This window comes from Dermacentor variabilis, chromosome 5 (assembly GCF_050947875.1).
Source record: "Dermacentor variabilis isolate Ectoservices chromosome 5, ASM5094787v1, whole genome shotgun sequence".
NCBI classification, from domain to species: Eukaryota; Metazoa; Arthropoda; class Arachnida; order Ixodida; family Ixodidae; genus Dermacentor; species Dermacentor variabilis.
The window spans coordinates 4022091-4046530 of NC_134572.1; the positions used below are offsets into that span (position 1 = coordinate 4022091).

General features: G+C 49.7%; 2 protein-coding genes and 1 pseudogene across 2 annotated transcripts in view; 2 read left to right on the top strand and 1 right to left on the bottom strand.

Moving 5' to 3' along the window:
• The window catches only part of LOC142582179 (alpha-(1,6)-fucosyltransferase-like), a 241443-nt gene extending 222052 nt beyond the window's left edge, over positions 1–19391 (top strand). Inside the window, exons 3-7 of the mRNA XM_075691577.1 lie at positions 1355–1619; positions 10938–11127; positions 12705–12869; positions 15762–16040; positions 18125–19391. Coding sequence (XP_075547692.1) covers positions 1355–1619; positions 10938–11127; positions 12705–12869; positions 15762–16040; positions 18125–18344 — 1119 coding nt within the window. The 3' untranslated portion in view covers positions 18345–19391. The remainder of the gene's footprint in view (positions 1–1354; positions 1620–10937; positions 11128–12704; positions 12870–15761; positions 16041–18124) is intronic.
• Positions 19392–21147: 1756 nt separating this feature from the next.
• LOC142583820 (U2 spliceosomal RNA) lies at positions 21148–21327 on the top strand (annotated as a pseudogene).
• Positions 21328–22863: 1536 nt separating this feature from the next.
• LOC142582180 (anionic trypsin-2-like) overlaps positions 22864–24440 on the bottom strand; it is a 103876-nt gene continuing 102299 nt past the window's right edge. Inside the window, exon 7 of the mRNA XM_075691578.1 lies at positions 22864–23049. Within this exon, the coding sequence (XP_075547693.1) occupies positions 22885–23049 (165 nt within the window). The 3' untranslated portion in view covers positions 22864–22884. The remainder of the gene's footprint in view (positions 23050–24440) is intronic.

Below are 24440 nucleotides of genomic sequence, written 5' to 3' on the forward strand. Positions count from 1 at the left end.
AGGTTAGATGTCTTTTCGTGGATATATCACGTGCTCACTACGCCAATCAATATCATGTCCTTTTGGCGCATAATGCTCAGTGATGGCGCAGGAAGAAACTTTTTTGGCTTTTTCTTTTACACTGTGGCGTTCATTTTACCTTTGACTGTGATTATTCCTGACCAGACAAGTTTTTGTCTAACACTTCAGTCTAAGCTGACTTGTAATGTTTCTCTTTAGTACCCGTTAACGCATCCTACATGCCTGAGCTTCTCGAGGTTAAACTCCACCCTACGCTTCACTGAATTGTGTGATAAGCCTGCATGCTTCCATCGGGAACATAATGGCGGTGTTTGCGCAGCGCACGAAAGTTGGAAAAGAAGCACAGAGACGAGTAAATGGGGCGTTCTTTACTCGTCTCTGTACTTCCTTTCCTACACTCGTGCGCTACGTAAACACCGTCGTTATGAACCACGACCAACTCGCCAAAGCCTCTGCCCTAATACGCTCCATCATGAAACACTGTTCGCAGTAGCTGAATAACTATTCAGCTACTGCGAACTGTCAGCTACTGTCGTTCAGCTACTGTCGTTCTAAGCTGAATAACTAATTTGTTGGGTTCTTGTCCGTATCGTGTCGTTGCGTTTTTTGAGCCGTGTGTAATGAACAACTAATCACTATACACTTTTTGGCCACAACAAATATTTTTCTGCCTTCTTATCCATGGTCTCGAAGTGAACTCCTTTTCTATGTGTAATACACATTTTAACGCCATATACCTACAAGCCTATGCGCGCCTGCTTTCAATGTTACTGTGGCCATTCTGCGGCTGCAGCTTCTGCGGTAACCTAGTTTGGTTCAGGAATCAAGCAGTCTTAAAATGTCTTACTTGCCCTCTCTCTTCTGTAAACGTTCCAATCGTTGACAAATGCGAGTTCGACATAAGAAATAGGTGTACATAACCGAGTATCAGTAATAAAAATAATTTCAGCTTGAGCATCACGCGACGTTAAGAAAATGTCATTTTTCCTACATAAAGTGCTTCCTGCATTGTAAAGAAGGAAGAGAATAGGCCGGGACTGTTGAGCATTGGCAAAAGGCTCAAAGGTAGCCCTTCATTTGGTTGGCCAAGGACGTCTTCCAGATGGAAGGCTTCTATAAAAAACAACATTGACTACACGGTCTAACACATTGGTTTCATTGTTAACCTTCAGTTTATCGTCCAAATGCAGGTAACCCTAAATCTTTTCCCCAAATCCCAGAGCTGGGTCAGACCAGAAGGTAAATTAAAAAGGTGAATAAGGCGATAAAATGCCAACTAAATAAGATAAGGGAAGGGTTGGCCGGCAAGGCGTTAACGTTGGCGTCGACACAGGTTCGCCGTGCCATCGATCACAACCAGAACAGGGGCAACTGTTCACAGGCACTGGTGTGCCGGCTCGCCAACCCTTATGGCTTCTCCTCTGCCATCCACGACGTGCTGTGGTGCCTAGCGCAGGGCGTCAGCCAGGGCCGGCCCGTTCTCGTCGATTCGCAGCCTTGGCACTACGCGCCTTCGGCCTGGCACGAGGCTTTCCTGCCGCTGAGCTCCGCCTGCCCCTCCAGGATAGAGCCGCGCTCGCAGTGGCCTGGGGAGAACCGTAAGTTACTGTCCAGGCCACGCCACATTGTCACCTGTAGCCTCTGACGTTCTCCTGTGCTCTGTCTCCGAAGTTCTGGGCAGCACTGTGGAGGCCACGGAGACACTGTGGAGACTATGTTGTTGCGCGGGGCTTGAGTGCTCGCCACAACAACTTATTGTTCGTGTGTACGGCGAGAAGTCCATTTGCATGCATAGGATGTGCGAATAAACATAGTAGTTCAATTCTAGAAAGTATCAAATATATGAAAAAGTTAGTAGACGAGATAACGATTATTCTCATTTATTCGTTACTAGTCTTGCTCGTATTGTTGCTCTTTTGAAATGACAGATATTGTTTTTTAAAGTGTTTCCTTGTATTTTCGTGTTTTTGTGGCTATTCTGTTCGAGCAGGAAAGCGTTGTGCTTGGAAAGTGGCAATAAAGCGAGACCTCATTTCCAAGTGCCCAAGAACATTTATGTTTATTTATAAGGTGTGAATATTTATCTTGTTTGAACATTGATATTGTTGTATGTGAATTTTTTGTACGTTAGCGTTCCTGTGTTTATTTCACAATTACAGTTTTTTTGTGAACACTGAGGAAGACAACCATACCAGATGAGTAACCGGCAGCGCACACAGGCGCTAATCTCTCCTTAATACAATTATTTACAAAAAGAATCCTTTATGAGCCTTGGAGACATTGTTTTGATCTGTTTGTGTGAACGAACAAATCGAAAAGCTCAAAAAGCCTAGCTTTCGCTAAATACAATCGATATCGGCTTGAACATTATGTGGGCGGAGAGGCTTTCTTATGGGGACTGCCTTCATCGCACTCATTCCACTGCTTACAAGTTCCCCGATTTCGGCCCACCCTTCTGCGTCCGCTTTGAGATCCGCGCCCATGCTAGTGGACACGGCATCGGTGCTGTTCTCGCTCAGATCCAGAGTGGCTGAGTGTGCCTGCTCTCTTATGCTAGCCGCCTTCTCTCGACACCCGAACGCAATCACCGAATGACAGTGATTTGCGCTAGTTTGGGTGGCCGCGAAATTTCGCCCGCACCTGTTTGGTCGTCCATTCCGTGTAATTGGTGATCATCGCGCACTATGCTGGCTGTCCTCGCTGAAGGATCCTACTGGCAAATTTGGCCGTTGAGCGTTGCGATTGCAAGGGCATACGCTTACAGTCGTGTACAAATCCAGACGCCTGTGCCAGGACGCTGATTGCTTGTCTCGCCGTCCATTGGATTCCCTAGAGGCCACTGACACCTACTCCGCCATCTGCGTTATGTCCATTTCTGACTTTCCATACCGAAAACGAACAGCGCCGTCATCCTGGTCTACGCTCCACCATGGATCGTTTTCGCTTTCACACCCCTGATCGTTCACTTCACCAGTTCACTCTACTCGATGAAGCCCTATACAAAAGTGCCATCGACTTTGCATTCCCATGGCACCGAACTCCTACTTGGTCGTTCCTGTACACCACCGTCGTCTGGTAACTCCACGACGCGTCTATACCGCTGGTCGTCTCGGGGTTACCTACGACCGAGTCCGGCGCCGTTTCTTCGGGCCCGGCCTTCACCGCTCTGTGTGCCGATATGCCAACGCTTGTGACCAACGTTGCAAGCCCCCTTTCATGCCTCCCTCTGGCCTTATAGACCTGATCGACAATCCTACCGAACTGTTTTTTTGTGTGTGTGGGGCTGGTTCTAGTTGGCGATTTTCCTACGTCGGTCTGTCGGCAGCAAATTGGTTGCCGTTGCGACCAATTATGCCACCCGCTACGCCATACACGAGCCCTCTCCACCTGCTGCGCCGCGGACGTCGAAGATTCCCTTCTGCACAATGTTATACTGCCCCATAGCGCTCATCGGGAGCTCCTCATTCATCGCGGATGCTACTTCTCATCAAAAGTAATCGATGCCATGCTTCGCTCATGCTCTTCTGCACAAAGTCGCCCCTGCTTACTAACGCTGGACAAATGGCCTTACCGAACGCATCAACAGAACACTCAACGACATGTTGCTATGTGCGTCTCCGCAGACCACAGTGACTGGGACGTCGTTTTGGCGTATGTCATTATTGCATATAACTCATCCCGCCACAACACCGTTGGTTGCTCGCCGTTTTACTTAATGTTTCGCTGTGATCTTGTGTTGCCTCTGGACACTGCGCTTCTCAACGCGCTGTAGTCGCCGACCGCTTATGCTCGTGATGCAATTTCTCTGGCTGCCAAAGCTTGCCAGATTGTGCACGTCTGTCTCGAGGCTTCACGGACTCACCAAAACTCCCGCTATGACAAGCACTATCAGGGCGTCGATTTTTTGGCTGTTTCCCTTCGTGCTCCTGTGGTCGCCGTCTCGTCGTCTTGATCTATCGCAAGAGCTCTTGTCGCATCGTTCAGGGTCCTACAGGATCCTACGACAACTTTCTGATGTCACGTATGGGATTGTCGTTGCCGACCCGGGTGCATCGTCGCTTCAACCAAAAACGAAAGTTGTTCGCGTTGCTCGTTTCGAGCCCTGCGTAACCGCCTTCAGCGCCCTACGGTAGCTTGCTCCGGTACGGCGCTTCATTGCCAGCAGGGTAGTTTCGCGGTGAAGAAAACTAGTGAACTGAAACGAGGAGGACGATGTTCTGTGCCATTAGCTGGTGGCTGCCGGTGGCATGTTTTAAGAAGGAGTTCAGCCTTCCTGTTGGTCGTGTTGCTTGAGCCTGTGTAACAGAGTAGCGGCTGCTTCTAGCTCGCAAAAATATTATTACGATATCATGGAGCGATGCTCAAGGGACGAGCCGCCGCGACAACGACGACGAAGTGGGTCTGTGCCCTTTCGATTTTTCCTCGTCTAAATTCATGTAACAAAATTATAGATTTTTCCGTCATCTTGGCGTCATCTTGGCGCGGGCGAGTGTCGACCTGGTGGTCGGGCTCCAGCGTCAATACCCTGCATAGAGCCTCTTTCATCTGTGCCTTTCCACGCGTAACATTCTGGTGGAGGTCAGCGATGCCCGTCCTCACAACGGAACTCTGGAGTGGTCGAGCTTGTCACCATGCCTCCCGGTGACGAGACAGCCTCTGCAACGGCTTCGGCTTGACCGACTGCGCCAATCATCACGGTTGCCCAACATCGCGACCCTGGTGTGTTCTCTGGCCTGGAGGGAGATGACGTTGACGAATGGATCAAGCTCTATGAACACGCCAGTGCTAATAACAGGTGGGATCCAACGATCATGCTCGCCAATGTCATCTTTTATCTCGGCGGCACCCCACGCGCGTGGCACCAAACGCATGACGACGAGATAAACAGTTGGGACAGTTTCAAAGAAAAGCTCAGGGAACTGTTCGGCGACCCCATTGGGCGCAAGGCTGCCGCGAGAAAGGCTCTTGCATCTCGTGTTCAGACATCTACAGAGCCGTACGTTTCATACATCCTCGACGTCTTAGCTCTCTGCTGCAAAGCTGACGATACGATGTCTGAAACAGATAAAGTGTCGCATGTGCTAAAAGGCATCGCCGACGATGCTTTCAATTTGCTTGTTTTCGGTCACGTCTTGACTATCGACGCAATCATCAAAGAATTCCGTCGCCTTGAACAAGCTAAGAGCCGCCGTATCACACATCGCATCACGCGGCTACCCAACACTGCTGCTACGTCGACATGTGAGGCTAGACCGCGTCAGACCACTCCCTGTGACGATGTAACCCGTATTGTTCGCCGCGAGCTCGAGGCCGCCTGTTTGCCAGCTTTCTCCGAGACGCCTCCGATCCACCAGCAACCACGATTGCGCTGATTCAGGCCGTCGTCAAACAGGAATTTGAGAACATGGGTCTCAACTCCGTGTGTTCATCGTCTCCGCCCACGGTTCCCCAGTTCTCTAGCAGCCCTCTTCGTCCCCGGCAGTCCTTTTCTGCCACATCTCGCCGCAACCCGTCCGAATGGCGTGCTCCTGATGACAGGCCGATCTGCTTCCACTGCTGTCGCATCGGCCACGTCGCTCGTCACTGCCGCAACCGATGGCCACCACCTCCTCGGATATACACCGTCGGTCATTGCCGCCCCTTTGGACCTTCTGTTCCCTATGCCACCCGCCATGAACCCATTGCCGCTGATGCTCCTGCCCCGAACCTTCGCTACAGCCACTCTCCTTCACCTCGACGCCATCAGATTCGTTCGCCCCAACCCCGTCGCTTCTCTCCGTCGCCTATCGCCTCCCGGATCCAGCCGGAAAACTAGGTACTGCAGCTTCTGGAGATGAAGCTGCGTTGTCCACCCTGCCCTCAAATCCTCTGCTCACGTTACACACGAACCAAAACCTTCTTGACGTTGACGTTGATAGCTATCCTGTGACGGCACTCATCGATACAGGTGCTCATCTTTCTATTATGAGTGCTGCCTTCCGACGACGACTGAACAAGCTCCACACCCCAGCGTCGGCACGCGTCGTCCGCGTTGCGGATGGCGGTACTGTGTCCATCATCGGCATGTGTACGGCACGTGTCAGCATCGCCGGCCGCCACACTCCTGTCTCCTCACCGTGATTGCTCATTTCCCCCACGACCTCATTCTCGGCCTCGATTTTCTCTCCGCGTATTCTGCTCTTATTGACTGCTCTTCCAGTACCCTTCGCCTTGAGTTGCCGATTCTCGCAGAACCTTCTGACACACCCCAGTGCCGCCTACGCCTCACCGGCTTTATTCGCCTGCCGCCAAAATAAATAGCCTATATTGAACTCTTGCCTTCCCCCCAGTCCCTGATGGCGAGTACCTCGTCACTTCTCTGCCCGTCATTCCACTACAGTATGACGTTGCCGTGCCTCACAGTATACTTACTGTTACTGCGAACCGCAATTTCATGCCTATCTTTAACTTTGGATTGGCAAAGCAAATTCTACCGCAAGGTATTTGCCTTGCACAATGCGTTGGCGGGCTAGTTGGTGCGAATCCATGAATACTTTGTTTAGCGCAGAAAGACAGACACATGAAAGAGGACAGGACAAGGCGCTACTCTCAACTGGCCAACTTGCCAACGTTGATTCTCTCTGCGACCATCACGTGGCAACTTCATCGACCGATGCTTCTTGCGAGCTTAGCAGGCCCATCGTGTTAGCCTCGGCCGTCAATCCCAAGAATCAAAAAATGGTTGCGACGGACCTGTCTTCTGCGCAGGCTGAAGACATTTATCAAGTATTATCGTCCTACAGAGATATTTTCGACTTCGACGATCACCCTTTAGGCCAGACGCTCGCGGTCAAGCATCAGATTCTTACTGGCAATGCTACTCCTATTCACCGACGACCGTATCGAGTTTCTGCGTCGGAAGACCGAGTAATTCAAAGTGAAGTCAACAAAATGCTAGACAAAAACATCATTGAGCCTTCTTCGAGTCCCTCGGCGTCACCTGTAGTGTTGGTTAAAAAGAAGGATGGCACGTGGCGCTTCTGTGTAGACTACCGCCATCTGAACAACATTACTAAGAAGGACGTCTACCCGCTCCCACGTATAGACGACGCCCTTGATTGCCTCCACGGTTCCAGCTATTTCTCTTCTATTGATCTTCGTTCTGGATACTGGCAGATTGCTGTTGACGATATGGACAGAAAAAAACCGCGTTCATCACACCTGATGGCCTATAACAATTTAAAGTAATGCCGTTTGGATTATGCAACGCCCCGGCCACCTTTGAGCGTACGATGGACTCCTTGCTCCGTGGTTTCAAATGGTCCACATGTCACTGCTACCTCGACGACGGCATCGTCTTCTCGCCCACGTTCGACACTCACCTTGAGCGTCTAACAGGTATACTTGATGTATTTCGAAAGGCGAAGCTGCAACTTAGCTCGTCGAAATGTCGTTTCGGCCGCCGCCAAATTACTGTTCTGGCCCACCTCGTTGACGCTTCCGGAGTACAGCCTGATCCTGACAAAACTCGCGCTGTCCGAGACTTTCCGGTTCCGAAGACAGCCGCAGACGTTCGAAGTTTTGTCGGGCTATGCTCGTACTTTCGTCGTTTTGTTCAAGATTTTGCGGCAATTGCTAGACCCTCACTAATCTTTTGAAGAAAGGCGTACAATTCTCGTGGGGTACTGCAGAAGCCGCCGCCTTCTCTCGTCTGGTCACTCTTCTCTCCTCACCACCCATTCTCGCCCACTTCGACCCTGATGCCCCTACAGAATTGCGTACGGATGCCAGCGGTCATGGCGTAGGTGCCGTCTTAGGCCAGCGTCAGCGTGGCCAGGATCGCGTTATTGCTTATGCGAGCCGCCTCCTCACACCATCGGAGCGCAACTATTCCATTACAGAACGAGAATGCCTTGCTGTAGTCTGGGCGGTTGCGAAGTTCCGTCCTTACCTCTACGGTCGCCCTTCTTCCGTAGTCACTGACCATCAGGCTCTCTGCTGGCTCTCATCCCTAAAAGATCCTACAGGCCGGCTTGGTCGATGGGCTTTGATACTGCAAGAATTTTCGTATTCCGTGGTCTACAAGTCTGGCCGCCTGCACCAAGACGCTGACAGCTTGTCGCGTTACCCTGTTGACAACCCTGACTCTGACTCCTCCAATATTACCAGTGCTGCTTGTGTATTCTCTGTGTCGCAGCTGCTTCATTTCGCCGACGAGCAACGTCGTGACGTCTACATCAGAGCACTCATCGACCGTTTTGAACACTCTCCGTCCGACGCCACTCTACGCCTCCTCGTCCTCCGCGACGGTACTCTGTACCGTCGTAACCTTCATCCGGACGGCTCTGATTTCCTACTTGTCATACCTAAACACCTCCGCTCAACCGTTCTAGAAGAGCTCCACGACGCACCAACGGCAGGACACCTTGGCGTATCTCGAACCTATGACCGTGTACGTCGCCGTTTTTTCTGGCCGGGCATTGCCCGTTCCGTACGACGTTACGTCGCCGCTTGTGAACTTTGCCAACGACGCAAGAAGCCTTCCCAGCCCCCCGCTGGTTACCTGCAGCCGCTCGACATCCCTGCCGAGCCCTTCCATCGTGTCGGCTTAGACCTTCTCGGCCCATTTCCGGAATCTACATCAGGAAACAAGTGGGTTGCCGTCGCGGCGGACTACGCGACCCGCTACGCCATAACCCGTGCTCTTCCGACCAGTTGCGCAACTGATGTTGCGGACTTCCTCGTACATTATATTATTTTGATTCGTGGTGCTTCGCGTCGATTGCTAAAAGACCTTACGTTCTTAGCCAAAGTCATTGACGACATCATGCATGCCTGCTCAATACAGCATAAATTTACCACCTCCTACCACCCTCAAACGAACGGCCTCACTGAGCGTTTGAACCGCACCCTTACAGACATGCTATCTAAATACGTTTCAGGCGACCACCGTGAGTGGGACCAGGCTCTACCTTACATTAAATTTGCGTATAACTCTTCCCGTCTCGAAACTGCTGGCTTTTCTCCTTTTTACCTCTTTTTATGGCCGTGAACCGACGCTACCACTGGACACTGTGCTTCCGTCCACCCCAGCTTCAACTAGCGCTTATGCCCGTGATGCTATCGGCCATGCTGACCATGCTCACCAACTTGCGCGCACTCGTCTACAAGTCTCTCAAGGCAAACAAAAGCAACACTACGACCTCTGTCACCGTTATGTCCATTTTGTGCCCGGCACCCTCGTGTTGCTTTGGTCACCATCGCGTAAAGTTGGCCTATGTGAAAAACTGCTTTCCTGCTACACAGGCCCATATCGCGTGCTTCGCCAAGTAACCGATGTCACCTACGAAATCGCTCTAGCCACGCCTACTACGTCCTCCGCTGTGACAACCAGTGACATTGTCCACGTCGCCCGACTCAAACCTTACAACTCTCCACGCGCCTTGTATATACCCTGTATATAGCCTCTTTCATATGTGTTTTTCCACACGTAACAATATTTTCCTTTCACTCAAGAATTTTGTAATGCATCGCAATGATCGGTCGCATAGGCCAAGCTTTAACATACTAGCAAGCGCATCTATGTGACTTACAATATAGAATGCCCTTTGAACGTCAGAGTAGTGCGATTGTTACATTCCCACATATGCCTTCATGTTCAACGCATGTGACCATATTAAGCACAGCGTCCATAGTATATAACAATCTTGTGCAAGCCCTGTCACGTAGTCGGAAAGGACCCTCGCTTGTTCACACTGCCCTTGCAGACGACTGTCCACCATCTCCACTTTCTTACAGAGACAGCTTGTGCTGACGGGCCCAAAGCATCCAAGAGGACTTTTTCCAGGTTTCAGTATTGGAATAACACGAGCGACTTTCCATGAATCCGGTGCAGTCTCTCTTATCCACGTAAGGTTAAATTATTCCAGTAGAGTCGTTCTAATTGCAGATTCGAGGTCTTTTAACATCACATACGTAACACGTTCTGATCATGCAGCTCTCTTCGTGCGGCAGACTGTAGGAGCACATTTTAGCTCGTTTAAGGTGTCAATCAAGTTTACACTGTTGCGGCGAAAAGAATGGCCGAACTTTCTTCTCTGCGAGTGCTACGGAACATGGAACTGTTGGCAAGTGAATGAAATTCCTGGTCAGGTTATCAGCAGACAGAATTAGTCAGCAACGGCTGGTTCTGATGTGCTGCAAGTTATTTCAAGGGCTCTCAAAAGGTAACTCTGCGTAACTAGACGGGACAAAGAACCATATTCCCGGAACTGATGTGAAAGAACACAATGTTTCGTAATATTCACGCCACCGTCTCTTACCTAATTTATACAGACACCTGCGCGAGCGTGTGTGAACGTTTATTGCATTTTTTTAGTCGTCCCCAGCGGTACGCACTTTCTTCCCGTTCTTATCGCATTTCCTGGTCCATGCGTTTCATTCCTAGATAGACACTGGGTGCTCTTTTCATTATAATTTTATTTGTGATTAAACGCCCGTGTTGTCTTCCACCGTCCCTCGTCCCTCGTGCGCTGCTACTACGCTTTCAAGAATGAGTGAATGAAGAAACGAAGTCGATTTCAACCAACCGCGTGGTTCCCAATGCAGTAGTACAAAAATTCGGACTTAACCAGCGATGCCAATACAGTTATGCCAATGGCTTTATTTAGAAGCAGATGAATGCGGTGAAGTTCTAAAGATTTGTTGAAAAGCGCCGTAAACGAGGTTAGGGCGACATTTCTAAACTGCACTACCTTAGGAATCGCCCAATGAAAACAGTTACAGATAGCCAGAAAAAACAACTGATCTTACAATGACGAGAATGCTATTCGCAATAAAATTTTGCAATTCACAAGTGCTCGGAACAGTTAGATAATGAAGAAAGAAAAGTGCTTGTCTGTCAGTTGCAAGAAAGTTTGTCTTCATCCACCGTATAGTGTCGGCAAACCGCGCTGCCCTTCTCGAGCTTCCTCGAGACGTGGCCGATGCCCTGGTTCGACTGCACGGTGACCCGTACGCCTGGTGGTTCGGTCAGCTGATGGCCTACATCATGCGTCCTTCCAAGAGGTTGCTGGAGCTCATCACGCAAGCCAAGAGAAAGTTGCAGTTCCAATCGCCCATTGTCGGGTAAGTGGCGCCACGCGGAACTACTCTCATCGTCTCGGCAGTGGTAAAGTAAAATATTTTTCGTAGTTATAGTGCAATCATCTGTAAAGAAGTTCTAGGATCATACTTGGTTAAAACACGTTGGCGGGCTAGCTTTTTTAATCCATGATAGAATGTGCAAACGCGACTGAACGAGGACGTAGAAGAAACCAACACACAGAGACAGCGCGGTGTCTGTGTGCCTGTTTCTACGTCCTCGTTCAGTGGCGCTTACACATTGTATCAAGGATCGCACTGACGTAAATATTTTTTAAATACTTGGCTGTCAGTTACGTGTGGTGTACAACGAAATTTACAGTGGCTTCTCCGTATTCTTCTGCGTGGGTTGGCCAGACATGACCTACCTTCACACCCTATACGCCAGGGAGTTGTTTCTCTCCGTATTCCTCAGTGTGGGTTGACCCGACGTGGCCTAGGTTTACCCCCTCAATACCAGGGAGTGGTTTCTCTCCGTATTCAGTGTGCGTTGACCTGACGTGACCTACGTCCACCCCCTCTACGCCAGGGAGTGGTTTCCCTCCGCGTTAATCTGTGTGGGTTGACTCGACGTGTCCTGACAAGGTCGTCTACCAGGCAGTAAGTGAGAATGAGGTTGCCCGGATGGTGGGGGCATAAAAAACCAGCGAGCCGCCACGTGGAGACAGTTCTCGGTCCTTGCATGCAGGAGCACCCATGCCGAACGTCTCGCTACTTCTTTTGTCGTGGAGCGCACTGCTTACCAGTGGCAAGATGTATGAAACATGTTATTGCATTTACATCACCTCGTCTTCCCTGCCGAACCCTCTTCGATGGTCAACCTGGTTCGAGCTCCAAGCAGGCGCTGTTGAAGGTCGCTGGAACCTCGTCCCCATAACAAGAGGCGGTAGCCTTAACGCCGTCTAGAAGCACAGCGCGAGACGGGCGAACAAGATTACGCCCACAGCGAGGCGGAACAGGACGAAATCCCGCAACCTGTCTGTAGGCCAACCCGTGCACAGTGCAGCGCCGGGCCGCGCATCCCCCGACACATTTACACCCTGAGACGATCCAACCTAGGGTAAGTCAATGCTCCATTCCGAGTCGAGACACGTTCCTCCTGAATGTCCAGTGCCTACGCAAAACGTCATGTCAATCACGTGAGCGTCTGGAAAGACGAGATGCTCGAGGCATTGCAACAAAATTCAGGCTCTGTAAGGAGTCGAGGACGCTACAAGAAGTAGTGCTTAATGTCACTGTGAGTCTTACAAGCGACACACAACGGCAGCGCGGCGAGCCCGATAATGTATAGCTATGAGCGGATTACGTGCTGACCCCATGCGGAGGCGATGCAGCCTTGCCTCCTCAGCGCCTTTGTCGCATACTATCCCAATACTTTGCTACTTATCGGTCTTTTGTGGCGGGGCAAGTAACGCACGCTAACACTTTGCCAACTATTTGCAAAAATTCCTAAGTGAGCCCGTCGCTGTTTCCGCGTGCACGAAATATGAGCGATATACGCTAAGCGCGTTTCTAGAGTGAACGGGCAACCTGACACAAAGCTCTCGTGTGCCGACGCGCAGGCTGCACGTGCGTCGCACGGACAAGGAGAGCGAGGCGTCGTTCCACGAATCGCAGGAGTACATGGAGCACGCGGAGGCCTTCTTTGCCGCCGTGGGACCACACGTCCCTCGAAGGGTGTTCGTCGCTACGGACGAGCCGGACGTATTTCACGAGCTTCGCCACAGGTACGTTCACACCATGCGGCTGCTCTCACCGTTCATAGATGGCGTGGTGGGTCAAGAGATAGCTTTAGAGTGTCCGGTATCCCGGTAAACGCAAGCGACGTTTTACCGAAGTTACCGTTTACCGAGGCGCAAACCGGAACGGCCTGCAAGGTGCGGCCACCTGCTGGCGCAGAGCCCCACCAGATAAACACCGCTAATGTATTGCAGTAAGCAACTGCATTTTACTTTGCTGCTGCTGTAAACTTTAAGGGACGACGTAATCGGGTTGCTGCCGAAAATGTATACCAGTAGCAAAGTAAGATACACTTCGTTAATGCAATATTCGCTGTATTTGTCCGGTTGAGCACTGCACCACCAGGTGGGCTCACTGTGAAGGCCGTTGAGGTTTCCGATTATTCGGTAAAACGCCCAGTCCTCTTGCGTTTACGGTAATACCGGACACGCTAAAACTCTCTATTAAAACACGTTGACTCATATGTACGATATTTGGAGAGAGAGAGATAGAACTTTATTGTGTCCTCGATGGGGTCCCGGGGTGGCGAGGTTGGGAGCTAGACGAACCCGCAGTCCCCCCTTCCTCAGACGGCGGCCAGTACTTGCATTCTGGTGGCGTCTTCGGCCATCCGGACGGCCCAGAGCCGCCTTCATGTGGCAATATTGTATGGAAGGGTCGCAAAAGAATGGGTCTACGAAAGGTGGCTGCGCAAGCGGTGCTCATTAATCGAGGTATGAAATTACAGAGGCAGAAAGAGACAGACAAGATCCGGCCATCGGACTATGTATTTGTCTGTTTATCCGCAACATCACGGTGATGCCGAAAATGCGCCTAGAGTGTCGATATAATTGCTGCCGCCATAATCATTGCAAATTCTGTGGTAAACACTTTGCTATACAAGGATACGTCTGCAGTGCGCATATAGTACACATCGTGTTTCCACTAGCACCATAAAAGGTTGCCGCATTATTACAACGGAACATAAATTTTCGTGCCAGTGCAATTTTAAACTGAGGCTGATTACGGCAATGGTTGATCCAGCATCCATAACAGCTATAGACGTTTATTAGGCATCAGGTCAACAAGTAGGCAAATTTGTTTAGAACTAAATCTGGAGCATGTATATCTTTTGGCTGCAAACGGTATCCAGTGACCACCTCGTCTGCACCGTGTATACTTCCGGAGGTCGTGACGCCGAGCGACCACACGAGATTGCGCAGCACGGGGAGTTGTTGAACTGCGACAAAGTACGGCGGTGACGGGTTCAGGAAGCGGCTGAACCGGAAGGCGAGCGCGGTTCGACCACGGCATAGAGGAGCGCTGATAATTTCGCTGGCGGGACGCAGAGAGCGGGTCTTGGAACCATCGGCGGTCGCATCCCTAGACGCGTCCCGGGACACCGCGAGTCTTGAGAGGAGCTACTCGACGTGATCGTCCACACCGGCAGGCACGAGATAGCTGCTCCGATAACGCCTCGTGGGTCCAGCTGCCTATGGCAGTCTGTGACCCAGGAGGACGTTTCCAGTGGATACTAGAAGAATTGATAAAGTTCAAGTTGATCGTTCTCATCGCCGGTGGATCGGTGGAACGGAACCATTGTTCCAAGTTGAAGCGCAGTCGGTATGCGGGTTCAGACCACAGCTCATTTCTGTAGTTAGCCACGTTCGCTACTTTAACAGATAATTGCCACAGGAGCGGTCACGCGGGTTGTCTGCGTAGAATGTCATCATCGTAATGGCCGATTTCGGGACAGCTAAGTAGTTATTCGCATATGCGATACGTCGTGTGGTCAACGACAGGCCGCAGAACAAACTGGCGTCCACACTGGCTCGTCACATTATTGCAAGGGCCAACTTTTGGTATTATTCGTCGCATGTTCAGGATGCGAAACGTATGGCAATGCTGCATAGCGAGAGGAGGCCGCCGCCAAGGCTTGTGAACGGTGATGCTGGCTAACACCCCCGAGGTTAGTTGTAGAAGTAAAACAGAAATACCTCAGAAAGTGAATGGGAGAACGGCGCCGCGACAGCTCTGTTGCTAAGAGCATCGCATGCGTAACGCGAAGACGCGAGTTCGTATCCCACCTGCGGCCAGTTGTTTTTTCATCCACTTTAATTTCCATTTATTTATTATTTCTTTAGTCCATTTAGTAAGTAAAAGTAATTTCCCCTATGTTGTCCTTGGTGTCTTTGTTTGTTGGCTTGTACATGAAACATAAGAAATACATGAAACATAAGATAAATACATGATACATTATTTTAGTTATCCCACCACAATATTGTCGTCGCTGAGAAAAATAATCGGAAGGAATGCGTTCGGTTTAAGCCTCTAAAACTCAAGTGCAGTACCACATAAAGAAAAAAATCAAATTCGTTTGCCCTTATTTCTGGCCATGAAGAGTCCATTTCCACAAACAAAATGCAATGAGAGGATTTTTGACTAGAAGCCTAACTAGCGTGGTAGTTAATTTATTAGTAATTCGTTCGCTGAACTATCCACTACTGAAAATAACGCTCGAGCATTTCGAAAGCGCCGCTATGGGCTATGCATTGTTTTCCGCGCTTAATCGGAATTTCTAGGTGTCACAGTCAGCGTAGCAAAAAAGAAAAAATGAACACGTTGCGCATTATAAGGCTAAACACTGAAATGCACAAAATTGTAAAAGGCTGCAAGCGTTGCCCGTCACTGTGCTAGCACGAAAGCTGTTTTCCCTCAGCGTATCCACTAGTTATGAGGCGAGGACGCAATGGATAAAGTACGGTTTTCTCTTGCCTGTGTATGAAAACAAATAAGCGTGAACGTGGAAAATGATTATTCGCGCGGCACGAAGCTGCAACGGCTTTCCCGGGAGGAAAGCCTGGCCGACGAACACCATCCGCGCGGTCGGTCACGTGCAGGTTCCCGAACTACTCGTTCGTCGGCGACGAGGCGGCCTCGGCGGCGGCCCGGGAGCAGCGTACGCGCTACTCGCTGCGCTCGCTGCTGCCGCTGGCCAGGGACGCGCTGCTGCTCGCCGAGTGCGACCGGGTGGTGTGCACGCTCTCGTCGGGCGTGTGCCGCGTCGTCTACGAGCTCATGCAGGCGCGGCGGACCGACGCCTCGGCGCAGCTGGTGTCGCTGGACGTGGACTACTTCTACGCGTTCGTCCAGTTCCCGGCGAGGAGGGCCATTTACAGGTGAGTGGCGCACCCGATGGCGTGGCGACAGCGAGTGCCAGCCCTGCCTGCCGCGACGCTTCGGCTTGATCGATCCGGCTGTGGTTCAGCCTTGTAAGCATCCTTTTCAGTCAGCAGTGGCTAAAAACTAATAGCATCCAAACGTGAGCAGCCTTCACACTGAGACGCTTGGTTCGTGACAATATAATTTTGCAACTCGCCGCAAGACCTGTTCATCTTGTTACTTTACATATTTAATTTGGTTTCAAGTCAGCACACTACACGAAAGACAAAATTGAAGTGAATGCAAACGCATTTAAAACCATCTTCTGCACCTTTTAATGCAATCATTCGTCACGGTAAGTTATCTCTCAAAATTGCGCAAACAAACAAAAAAGAAAATCTGGACGACGCTTAAGCTTCGCCTTTCAGAGCGGACGCGATAGCATTCCCGACTCCTTCTCGCGGCAGCGCATGCGCAACCGTAACGTTTACCGGGAAACGCTCGCGGCGAACGCTGTGCACGACGGCGGCCTCTTGCATGGACCGCGATGCATGGATGGATGTTATGAGCGTCCCCTTTGGAACGGGGAGGTTCACGAGAGCATGCGGAAAGTAAACATGTCGTCCGCAGTAGAGATAAATGAAATTTGATCGGATGTTTTGTGCCACGAAAGTAGGCAGACCACAAACAACGGAGGTGTACAAAAACTAAGTTCTCAATAGTGGTTCAGAAAGTTTGATGCTAGGAATTCCTTGTCTGTAACAAAAGTAACACGATGGGTAAGATATTACGCTAAAATAAGAAAAAGAGCATGGTGGCGTAACTTACCATCCCGCTTCTATGGACAGCTCAAAGCATGCATCCGTCCATCCATCCCAACCCCCCCCACTCTCACTCTCTCTCTCTCTCTCTCTCTCTCTCTCTCTCTCTCTTGAGGTGTTCGTGTTTTACAGGTCCAGGAGCTCTAGTCTCTAAACAGTACAACACAAGTGCCTGTTCGTCCCCACTTGTGTCCGTGTTTCCACGCATGCCTTTCAGTAGCACGAATTCTTCCCATTCATCTATCAGGCTTTTCGCAGATGACTGCGTCATTTATCGCAAAATAACTGACCACACTGATTCTGATAAGCTTCAAGACGATCTTTGAAGCATATCCAACTGGTGCGATAAATGGCTCATGCGACTAAACGTTAATAAATGTAAAACAATGCATGTATCGGGCCACACTAACATGGACAACACGCGTGTTTACTTACTTTACAATACTTCTCTTGAATCTGTCAACTCGTACAAATACCTAGGTGTTCATATTTCACGTAACTTATCATGGCATGCGCACATCAAACACGTCACTAATAACGCTAACCGGGTTCTTGGATACTTGCGCCGAAATTTCTCTGCTGCGTCTATGCCGATAAAGCTTACCCTCTACAAAACATTAGTGCGACCAAAGCTAGAATATGCATCCATAGTATGGGATCCCTGTCAAATCACACTAATAAACACACTAGAATCCATCCAGAATCGCGCAGCACGCTTCATCTTATCTAACTATTCCCGTTACGCCAGCATCACTTCCATGAAAAACACAGTTACTTTACCAGACCGTTCATTGCGCCGTAAATGTTTTAGACTGTGTCTTTTCCAAAGGCTGTATCACCACAACCCACTATTAAAGGATCATCTTATTACTCATTTCATCGCGTTCCGATCTCATGTTTAAAGCTGGTGTCCCATTTTTTAGAACAAAAATGTGTCATGGTTCTTTTATTCCTAAGACCAGCGCCGACTGGAACGACCTTCCTCTCTCCATCGTTGCCATTACAGACGTTGACAACTTCAAGGCTGTTGTATTTTCTGCCGCTTTTTAATACCTATTACTGTATACTTATGTACTGTTTATTTTTCACTTACCACTCCGTTCTGTAATGCCTTCGGGCCAGGAAAGCATCCGAAACATATAAATAAATAAATAAATTCTTACCAACTTGCTCAACTCTCAGTCGCTCTATGCTTGTTATTTCGCCGCGGTTATCGCCGCCACTCTAAGCTGCCTGACGGCCTCAAAATGTCTGCTAACTGCGGGGCCACTTGCGCGCAGCCACCGACCGCTGCACCCGAAGGAGCTGTGGCTGCGCGAAGGCGACGCCGTGGCGAGGCTGGGCGACCGCTCGGTCATTGGCGAGGCGCGCCGCAAGAGGTTCCTGGACGGCGTCTCTGTCGGCACACTGCCCGGCACCGTGCTCGCCGGGCTCTACCCAACCTACAAGACCGTGCCGCAGTTACGCGTTGCAGCCTCAAAGCTCGCCTCACGGACCTGATACCGTCCTGGGAAATGAAAAAAAAAAAGATAAAATGGAGCAAGTCTTGCAAGCACATTAGGTGAAAAATAAGGATGACATTCAGACGGACTACAGTAGAGCTGTAAGTCATAACCACATGCGGCCAATAGACTTTTCAGCCAAGGAAACCACAAAAGAAACTGACTGTTACTTTAAATGAAATTATGGGAATAATAACGAAAACCTGAATGAATGTGGCCTGTAAGGCAACTTGCCACATGAGGGAGCAGGATTCCATTCTCACCGGCGCTGACTTCCAGCATCAGCTTTCCTGTAAACATCTGTGCGTCCAAAGAATTGCTGAGTGAGTGTGTTCTAGGTATCGTATAATTATGCACCTCGCCTTGGCCTGAAGCTTCCTTTAAACCGAATGGTTATTTATACAAGTGGGTGCCAGAAAGTACCAACCACGACGCGACGCGATCACGGTGTTGAATAACAGGTGTGACTCCAGAGAAACCGAATTAAGCGGCATACAAATAGACGAATCGCTTAGGCATTAATCACCATATTTCAATACGGTAATTCATATTTTAAAGCGCCGCTAGTGTATCTCTTGCGGCGGTGTCTTTGCTTCTGACCAGAATTTCCATGTAGCTAAATCGCGGCCGCATCCACACTGTATAACATGCGATAAAGGAAATTAATTTATGAAGATAAACTCATGCACCCAAGGATGTGTCAGCGATCCCAACCGATACGAAATGTAGATTTTAAGCAGCATAACTGTGTTTTCAATGCCTTGCTTGTGAAAGGCAAAAAATAAGTTTGATGAAAAGTATCTTTATTTCTGCACAATAGTCAGACAGAAGCAGTCATTAAAGATCATTTGCGTGTTAAAATAATAATAATACTAAAGAAAACACCACAGTGTAAGCAATCAACGAAATTAAAGAAGCTCTACGCATTATCTAAAAATCATGAGAAAAATATATATGAGTGATGAATAGAAATGGATATCAAGCAAATGATGGTTAAAAGAATGGCAGCGCGTCACTGAGTTCTGAAAAATAAAAACGACTTAGATACAGCTGTGTCTGGTGCATTGTGATAAGTTAATCTGAGTCCGGCTGACCAAATTTATTTTTACGATTTCGTGCAACTTCGCCTACGAGTAATAACAAAGATACAATGTTTTCAATGCAAAGATTGCCGTGGTTCGAAGCGGCGACGGTCTCTCTTCTAATGTTGTGCAGCTCCTAGCTGTTTACGACGCAAGTCATAACGTTTCTTTCTTTCTTTTTTTTTGAGTGGGGGGGGGGGGGGCAAGGGGTTTATTGTTGGGAAGCAGTGCCATAAGATGCGGGTAGTATTGGGGCAGCCACCCCAAGGGTGGCACAGTGGCCAGTTTTCCGCGCGCAGGCCATTTGGAAGGTGGACACGGGCAGAAGAGTGCCTGGCGGATGAGCACGCCGGTGATTGAGATTGTAATGCAGCTTGGGTAGATCCGGCGCGCGTCCCAATGTGGGTCGAGATGTGGTGGGGTCGATAGCGATTAGTCTGGGTCTGGCCGGGGACTGTCAGGTGCCGGGTTTCCGCAGGCAAACTGATTAGCTCGTTTATTCCCTGACGTTGCCGCGTTATCGGCTACACAGACGATATCTACCGGGCAATACAGATGTTGCTGTAAGTGCTTCGCGATATGTGCGGGTACGCCACTAAGCGGAAGTTTTCTGCACACGGTCTGTGAGTATAATGGGCGTTTGTGTGGCTGAAGGAGAAGGGCATTGGATTGCTGCGGCGGCAGCCTGTAGCTCGGCTGCGATGGGGTTGACTGAGCTTCGTGTGCGATGTGGGATGGTGGTGGTCAACTTCGGAAATAAGCGAACCCTTGTCCTCTCGACTGGCATTTAAATAGCAGTATGTGCCACCCGGCTTACGTGCGGTGTGCCTGGTGCAGTATGCTACCCGTTCTTGCCTACGAACCTCATTATTTTTCTGGGTTCGTATCGTGGGAGAGGTGATATATTTAGTAGTGGTCTACCTTGTGGAGAGAGTGGCTATGTGGCTGTTGGGGGTGTGGCAGATGGTTGCATCCCTACCCTACATAATATGTGGCGACCTTCTGTTTGCTGTAGATGGAGCTCCTTACCATAGTGAAAGATGGCGATGAGTTCGGTGACAGTGATGTGGCATCCGACGTCCGGTGAGAATATATGTGCTAACGCATAGAGGGAATCCCAGCGCCAGCTTTGTCGCTTTGCCGATGAGTGCCTCAAGGCGAATTATGTCTTGGCGACGTAGGTACGTGTAGGGTAGATGATACCTGGACCTAGACATTAGGAAGGCATCGCAGAGGTGGAGCATACGATGGCAGTCGGAGAGCTGGAGTTTTGATGTAAATACGCCTGACCGTATGAGCGACACGACCTGCTGGAAACCACCGTCAGCGGAAATGGCTACTTCATGTACTCATGGCTTACCTAAGGCAGGCAGGCTTCATGGCCCAGCTCTAGTGTGCCAGAACCATTCCTGTCCCTTCCAACCCTGACGACAATAGTCAAGAGGGGATAATTGCGAAAATATGCAAGAAAATACACAAGCTCACATACGGCACAGGACACGCAAAATTGGTTCCACACAAACTACCTCTGAAACCTGGCCGTTGCTTGGGTGCAACGTCCCAAGTTTGCGGGATCGGGGCCACATGGACGGTTCGCATTTCTTCCCGCCTCGCAGTGCTGGCGGGTGGCACGCTTACGCGACCGCCACCACGGGAGAGCGGAAGGAAATACGCAAGTGCTTAAAACGGCGACAAAGAGACGGCGGAGCGAATGTAGGCATGGCCGACGCGGGTCGAAGTGCAGTATCTGTTCTTATCAGCTTAATATCTGATACGAGTTGTACTTGGACATAAGATATTAAACTTATTCTTGCAAGTTGGCAGAGTGCTTCAAGCCTGCTTCACCTCCGCCTCGGGTCGGCCCGGTATTGCACTATCTTCGGGATGGGGCCATGTATGGGGAGAAATTCTCTATCTGCATGGTTCCATAGACGCACGCAAATTTTTTTCAGAACCTAGTCAGATACAGATTCGCTGTAAAAAATCTCAGTGCCTTTCCACTCAGTGAAGAAAGATGACCAGCGAAGCTGTGTATTTGGGCCGCTTAATAGCGAACTGCACCTCCGCTGCGGGTCGGCACGGCATTGCACTATCTTCGGGATCGGCCCACGTATAGGGAGTTTTTTTTTTTTGTCTTACCACGCCAACAACGACACGAAAATTTCTTTGTACGGTAGAGATATACAGCTTCGCTGTAAAAAATGTTGGGCTTCACCACGAGAGCATTGTTCACAGTGACAGCAAGGGGTGAAGCAAACTCATTTGCGTGTTATCACGTTTTGCAGGAATGAGAAACACCGCCGGTACTCGTCTTAAGCCTGTGCGCGGTGGTTTGGGTAATCAAAGGTTGTAAGTGCAAATCCGGAAACAGTTTCTTTTTTGTGGCGATTACTCAGGCGGTATTTCGGTGCATCATGTGCCCAGCAGAAGCCACATACCGTGCGAGGGCAGTAGACGCCGCTTTGTAGTTCTTTTGACGTCATTGCAGTGTTCCCACAGCCTTATTTAATTTCCGGTGTCTCTTATACAGGGTGTCCCAACTATCATGCGCCAACATTAAAAAAATATGCAAATGCCATGTAGCTGGACAGAAGTAAGGTAATGTTGTTTGCCGTCGCTTGGAGATAGATAATTTTTTGCATTCTGCTTAATTTATAATTGGTCTTAATTAATCAATTTCTCAAATATTATATAAAAATGCCGATGAGAAAATTGTGCAGCACCATTATAAACTCCCGATACAGCTTTCTGTTGCTCAATATGAGCTACATAAAAGTGTTTTTTCCGAGCCGGAAGGAAACGCACTGATGCACGCAAAGTGTCTCGAGCTGCCAGTCGCGCGCGTGTGTGTGTCTTCAAAAGGACAGATAGGGCGTGAGGCAAAATAAGAACAAGTGCTCGGTGGCGCAACCCACCCCGTTTCAAAGAAGTCGCTCATAGCATACATCCTAATTCATGGTCATCAGTAAAGTTCGTGTTCTGCAAGCAGAACCGTAGCAGTCTTGCGAGATGGGGATGGGTGTTCTGTCCTGTAACGTATCTACGGCGCTTTGCGTACTTATACTGCCAGATCAACGAGTGCATTTGCAAACAGCAAGCTTACGTCAAGAGATGCCGGGACATCATCGTATTCCCAGCACCACGTTGCATATCTTTCAGCACCACGGAAGTTGCATGCTCAGGGCAAAGTTATTAAAAATGCGCGCCACCCATGCCTCCTCTTCCCCGTCCCTGTCTGCGTGATTCTTACGAATTATGGTATTCGTAGCGCTGGAGCGTTGGAATGATGGCTGCCGCCCTGAATGAGCTGCTCACTGAGCTTTCCACGTGGAAACGATATTTAGCGCCAGCGGCTCCAACAACGCCGCTCGCGTTTTGGAAATATGTGAATGTCAGCCGGTTTGAATGGGCGTACAAGGAGACAGTGATGTCTTTTTCCAGTTTCTTTAATCAGGTTCAGTGCTGGCCCATCTGGTGATGGATAAAGTCCAAGAAAGGCGCCACTTTAGTGAACACTGTGGGCATGTTGGGGAGCGCGCAGTACACCGAGTGGGACACCACGCCAGCCAAGAACCAAGTGCGCTCGTCGAAAGTGCACTGCAGCGGCCCGCCAGAGTCACCCTGCAGCAGAGGAACGCTGTCAGAACACGCGTAGGCGGACATTGTGGCTCGCTATTGCGTCAGCACGTCGCAGGCGACGACGCATATTCTCAAGGGCCGGCTTTCGAGTACCGCCGCCACAACACGATTTGTTTCTCGCGCGCAGGAGAGGCCAAGCATGTGGGTCAAAACGCAGGTGCGGCTATGGAGAAGAAATACTTTCTCTCTCGCTACACACAGCCTGCCCTTCCAGGAATCCGCGTGTTTTGTTTACTACAACACGCAACCGCAGGAAACTTCTTCGCGGGAACTTGTATTGCAGAGCGGGTTCCCCACTAGCAGCGAAATCATTTGCAAGATACATCACGCGATATTGACGATGTAGCGCTGAATACTTTCGAAAACACAGCCAATGCACACCTCATGCGCGCAAACAGACATAACATTTTTTTTATGCCAATACATCGAATTGAGCGAGAAAGCCGGCGTCTGTAGCAGCGAAGCGGCACCTAAGTTCCCGTTGAGTGCGACGCCACGTCACGTTCACGCCTCGACGGTGCAGAGCGACCGAAAGGGTACACGGGCTGCCCGCTGACGCGCCAAGTGTTTCGTGAGGGGAAAGGGCATCGCCGCGACGTAGCACCACCCTCGCTCTCGCTCTGCGAGGCCTGTGTATCATCTGCGTGTTCCTTGCCCGCGCTAGCTCCCGCCTGCCTTCGAACTTGGTCTCGGTAATCGCTATAAAGAATATTATGTATAAAAATAAATTCCAAAGAAGAACGTTGGCGGTAGTGAGTTTCAAACCTACGACCCCACGCTCAGTGACCAAGTGTCTTGCCCACTGGGCTAAACCAGCGTCTCCCAAATGGCAGGCCTCTGCTCTGTACTTGGACCGAAATTTCCATTGCCATGCCAGGTGTAACAAAATCGGTGAGGTCAAAATCACTGCGGCTTACTCGGGACAGAGCTGGGCAAAGATACTTTGCAATTGTATCGTCATATGATACAAGATACAACCACAATAATAGTATCCGATACAATACGTTCCATTCGTATCTTAAGATATTTCGATACATTCGTAAATTTCTTATTATAGATCTATATAATATTGCAGCAAACGCGCATGGACAAAGATGTTTGCTTGAAAACTTCTTAATTCCGACCAACCTCTTTCATTTGAATGAAAGATTTCTTAGTATCCCAAAACTTTCGTCTTTTCTGCTCAAAGTATAATATTTTCGTTCCGAAACAATTTATTGGAGTTGCTTTAGACGCTTAACATGAAAGCTATTTATTCACATCGGCGGCTTTTGCTTGTCTCTCTTGTAATTCACGAGAGTCGCTGCTCTGCTTGCCGACCAGCTAGCGGGTCGCCATCGAATTACACGAATTTCAATCAGAAGCCTCTGCGC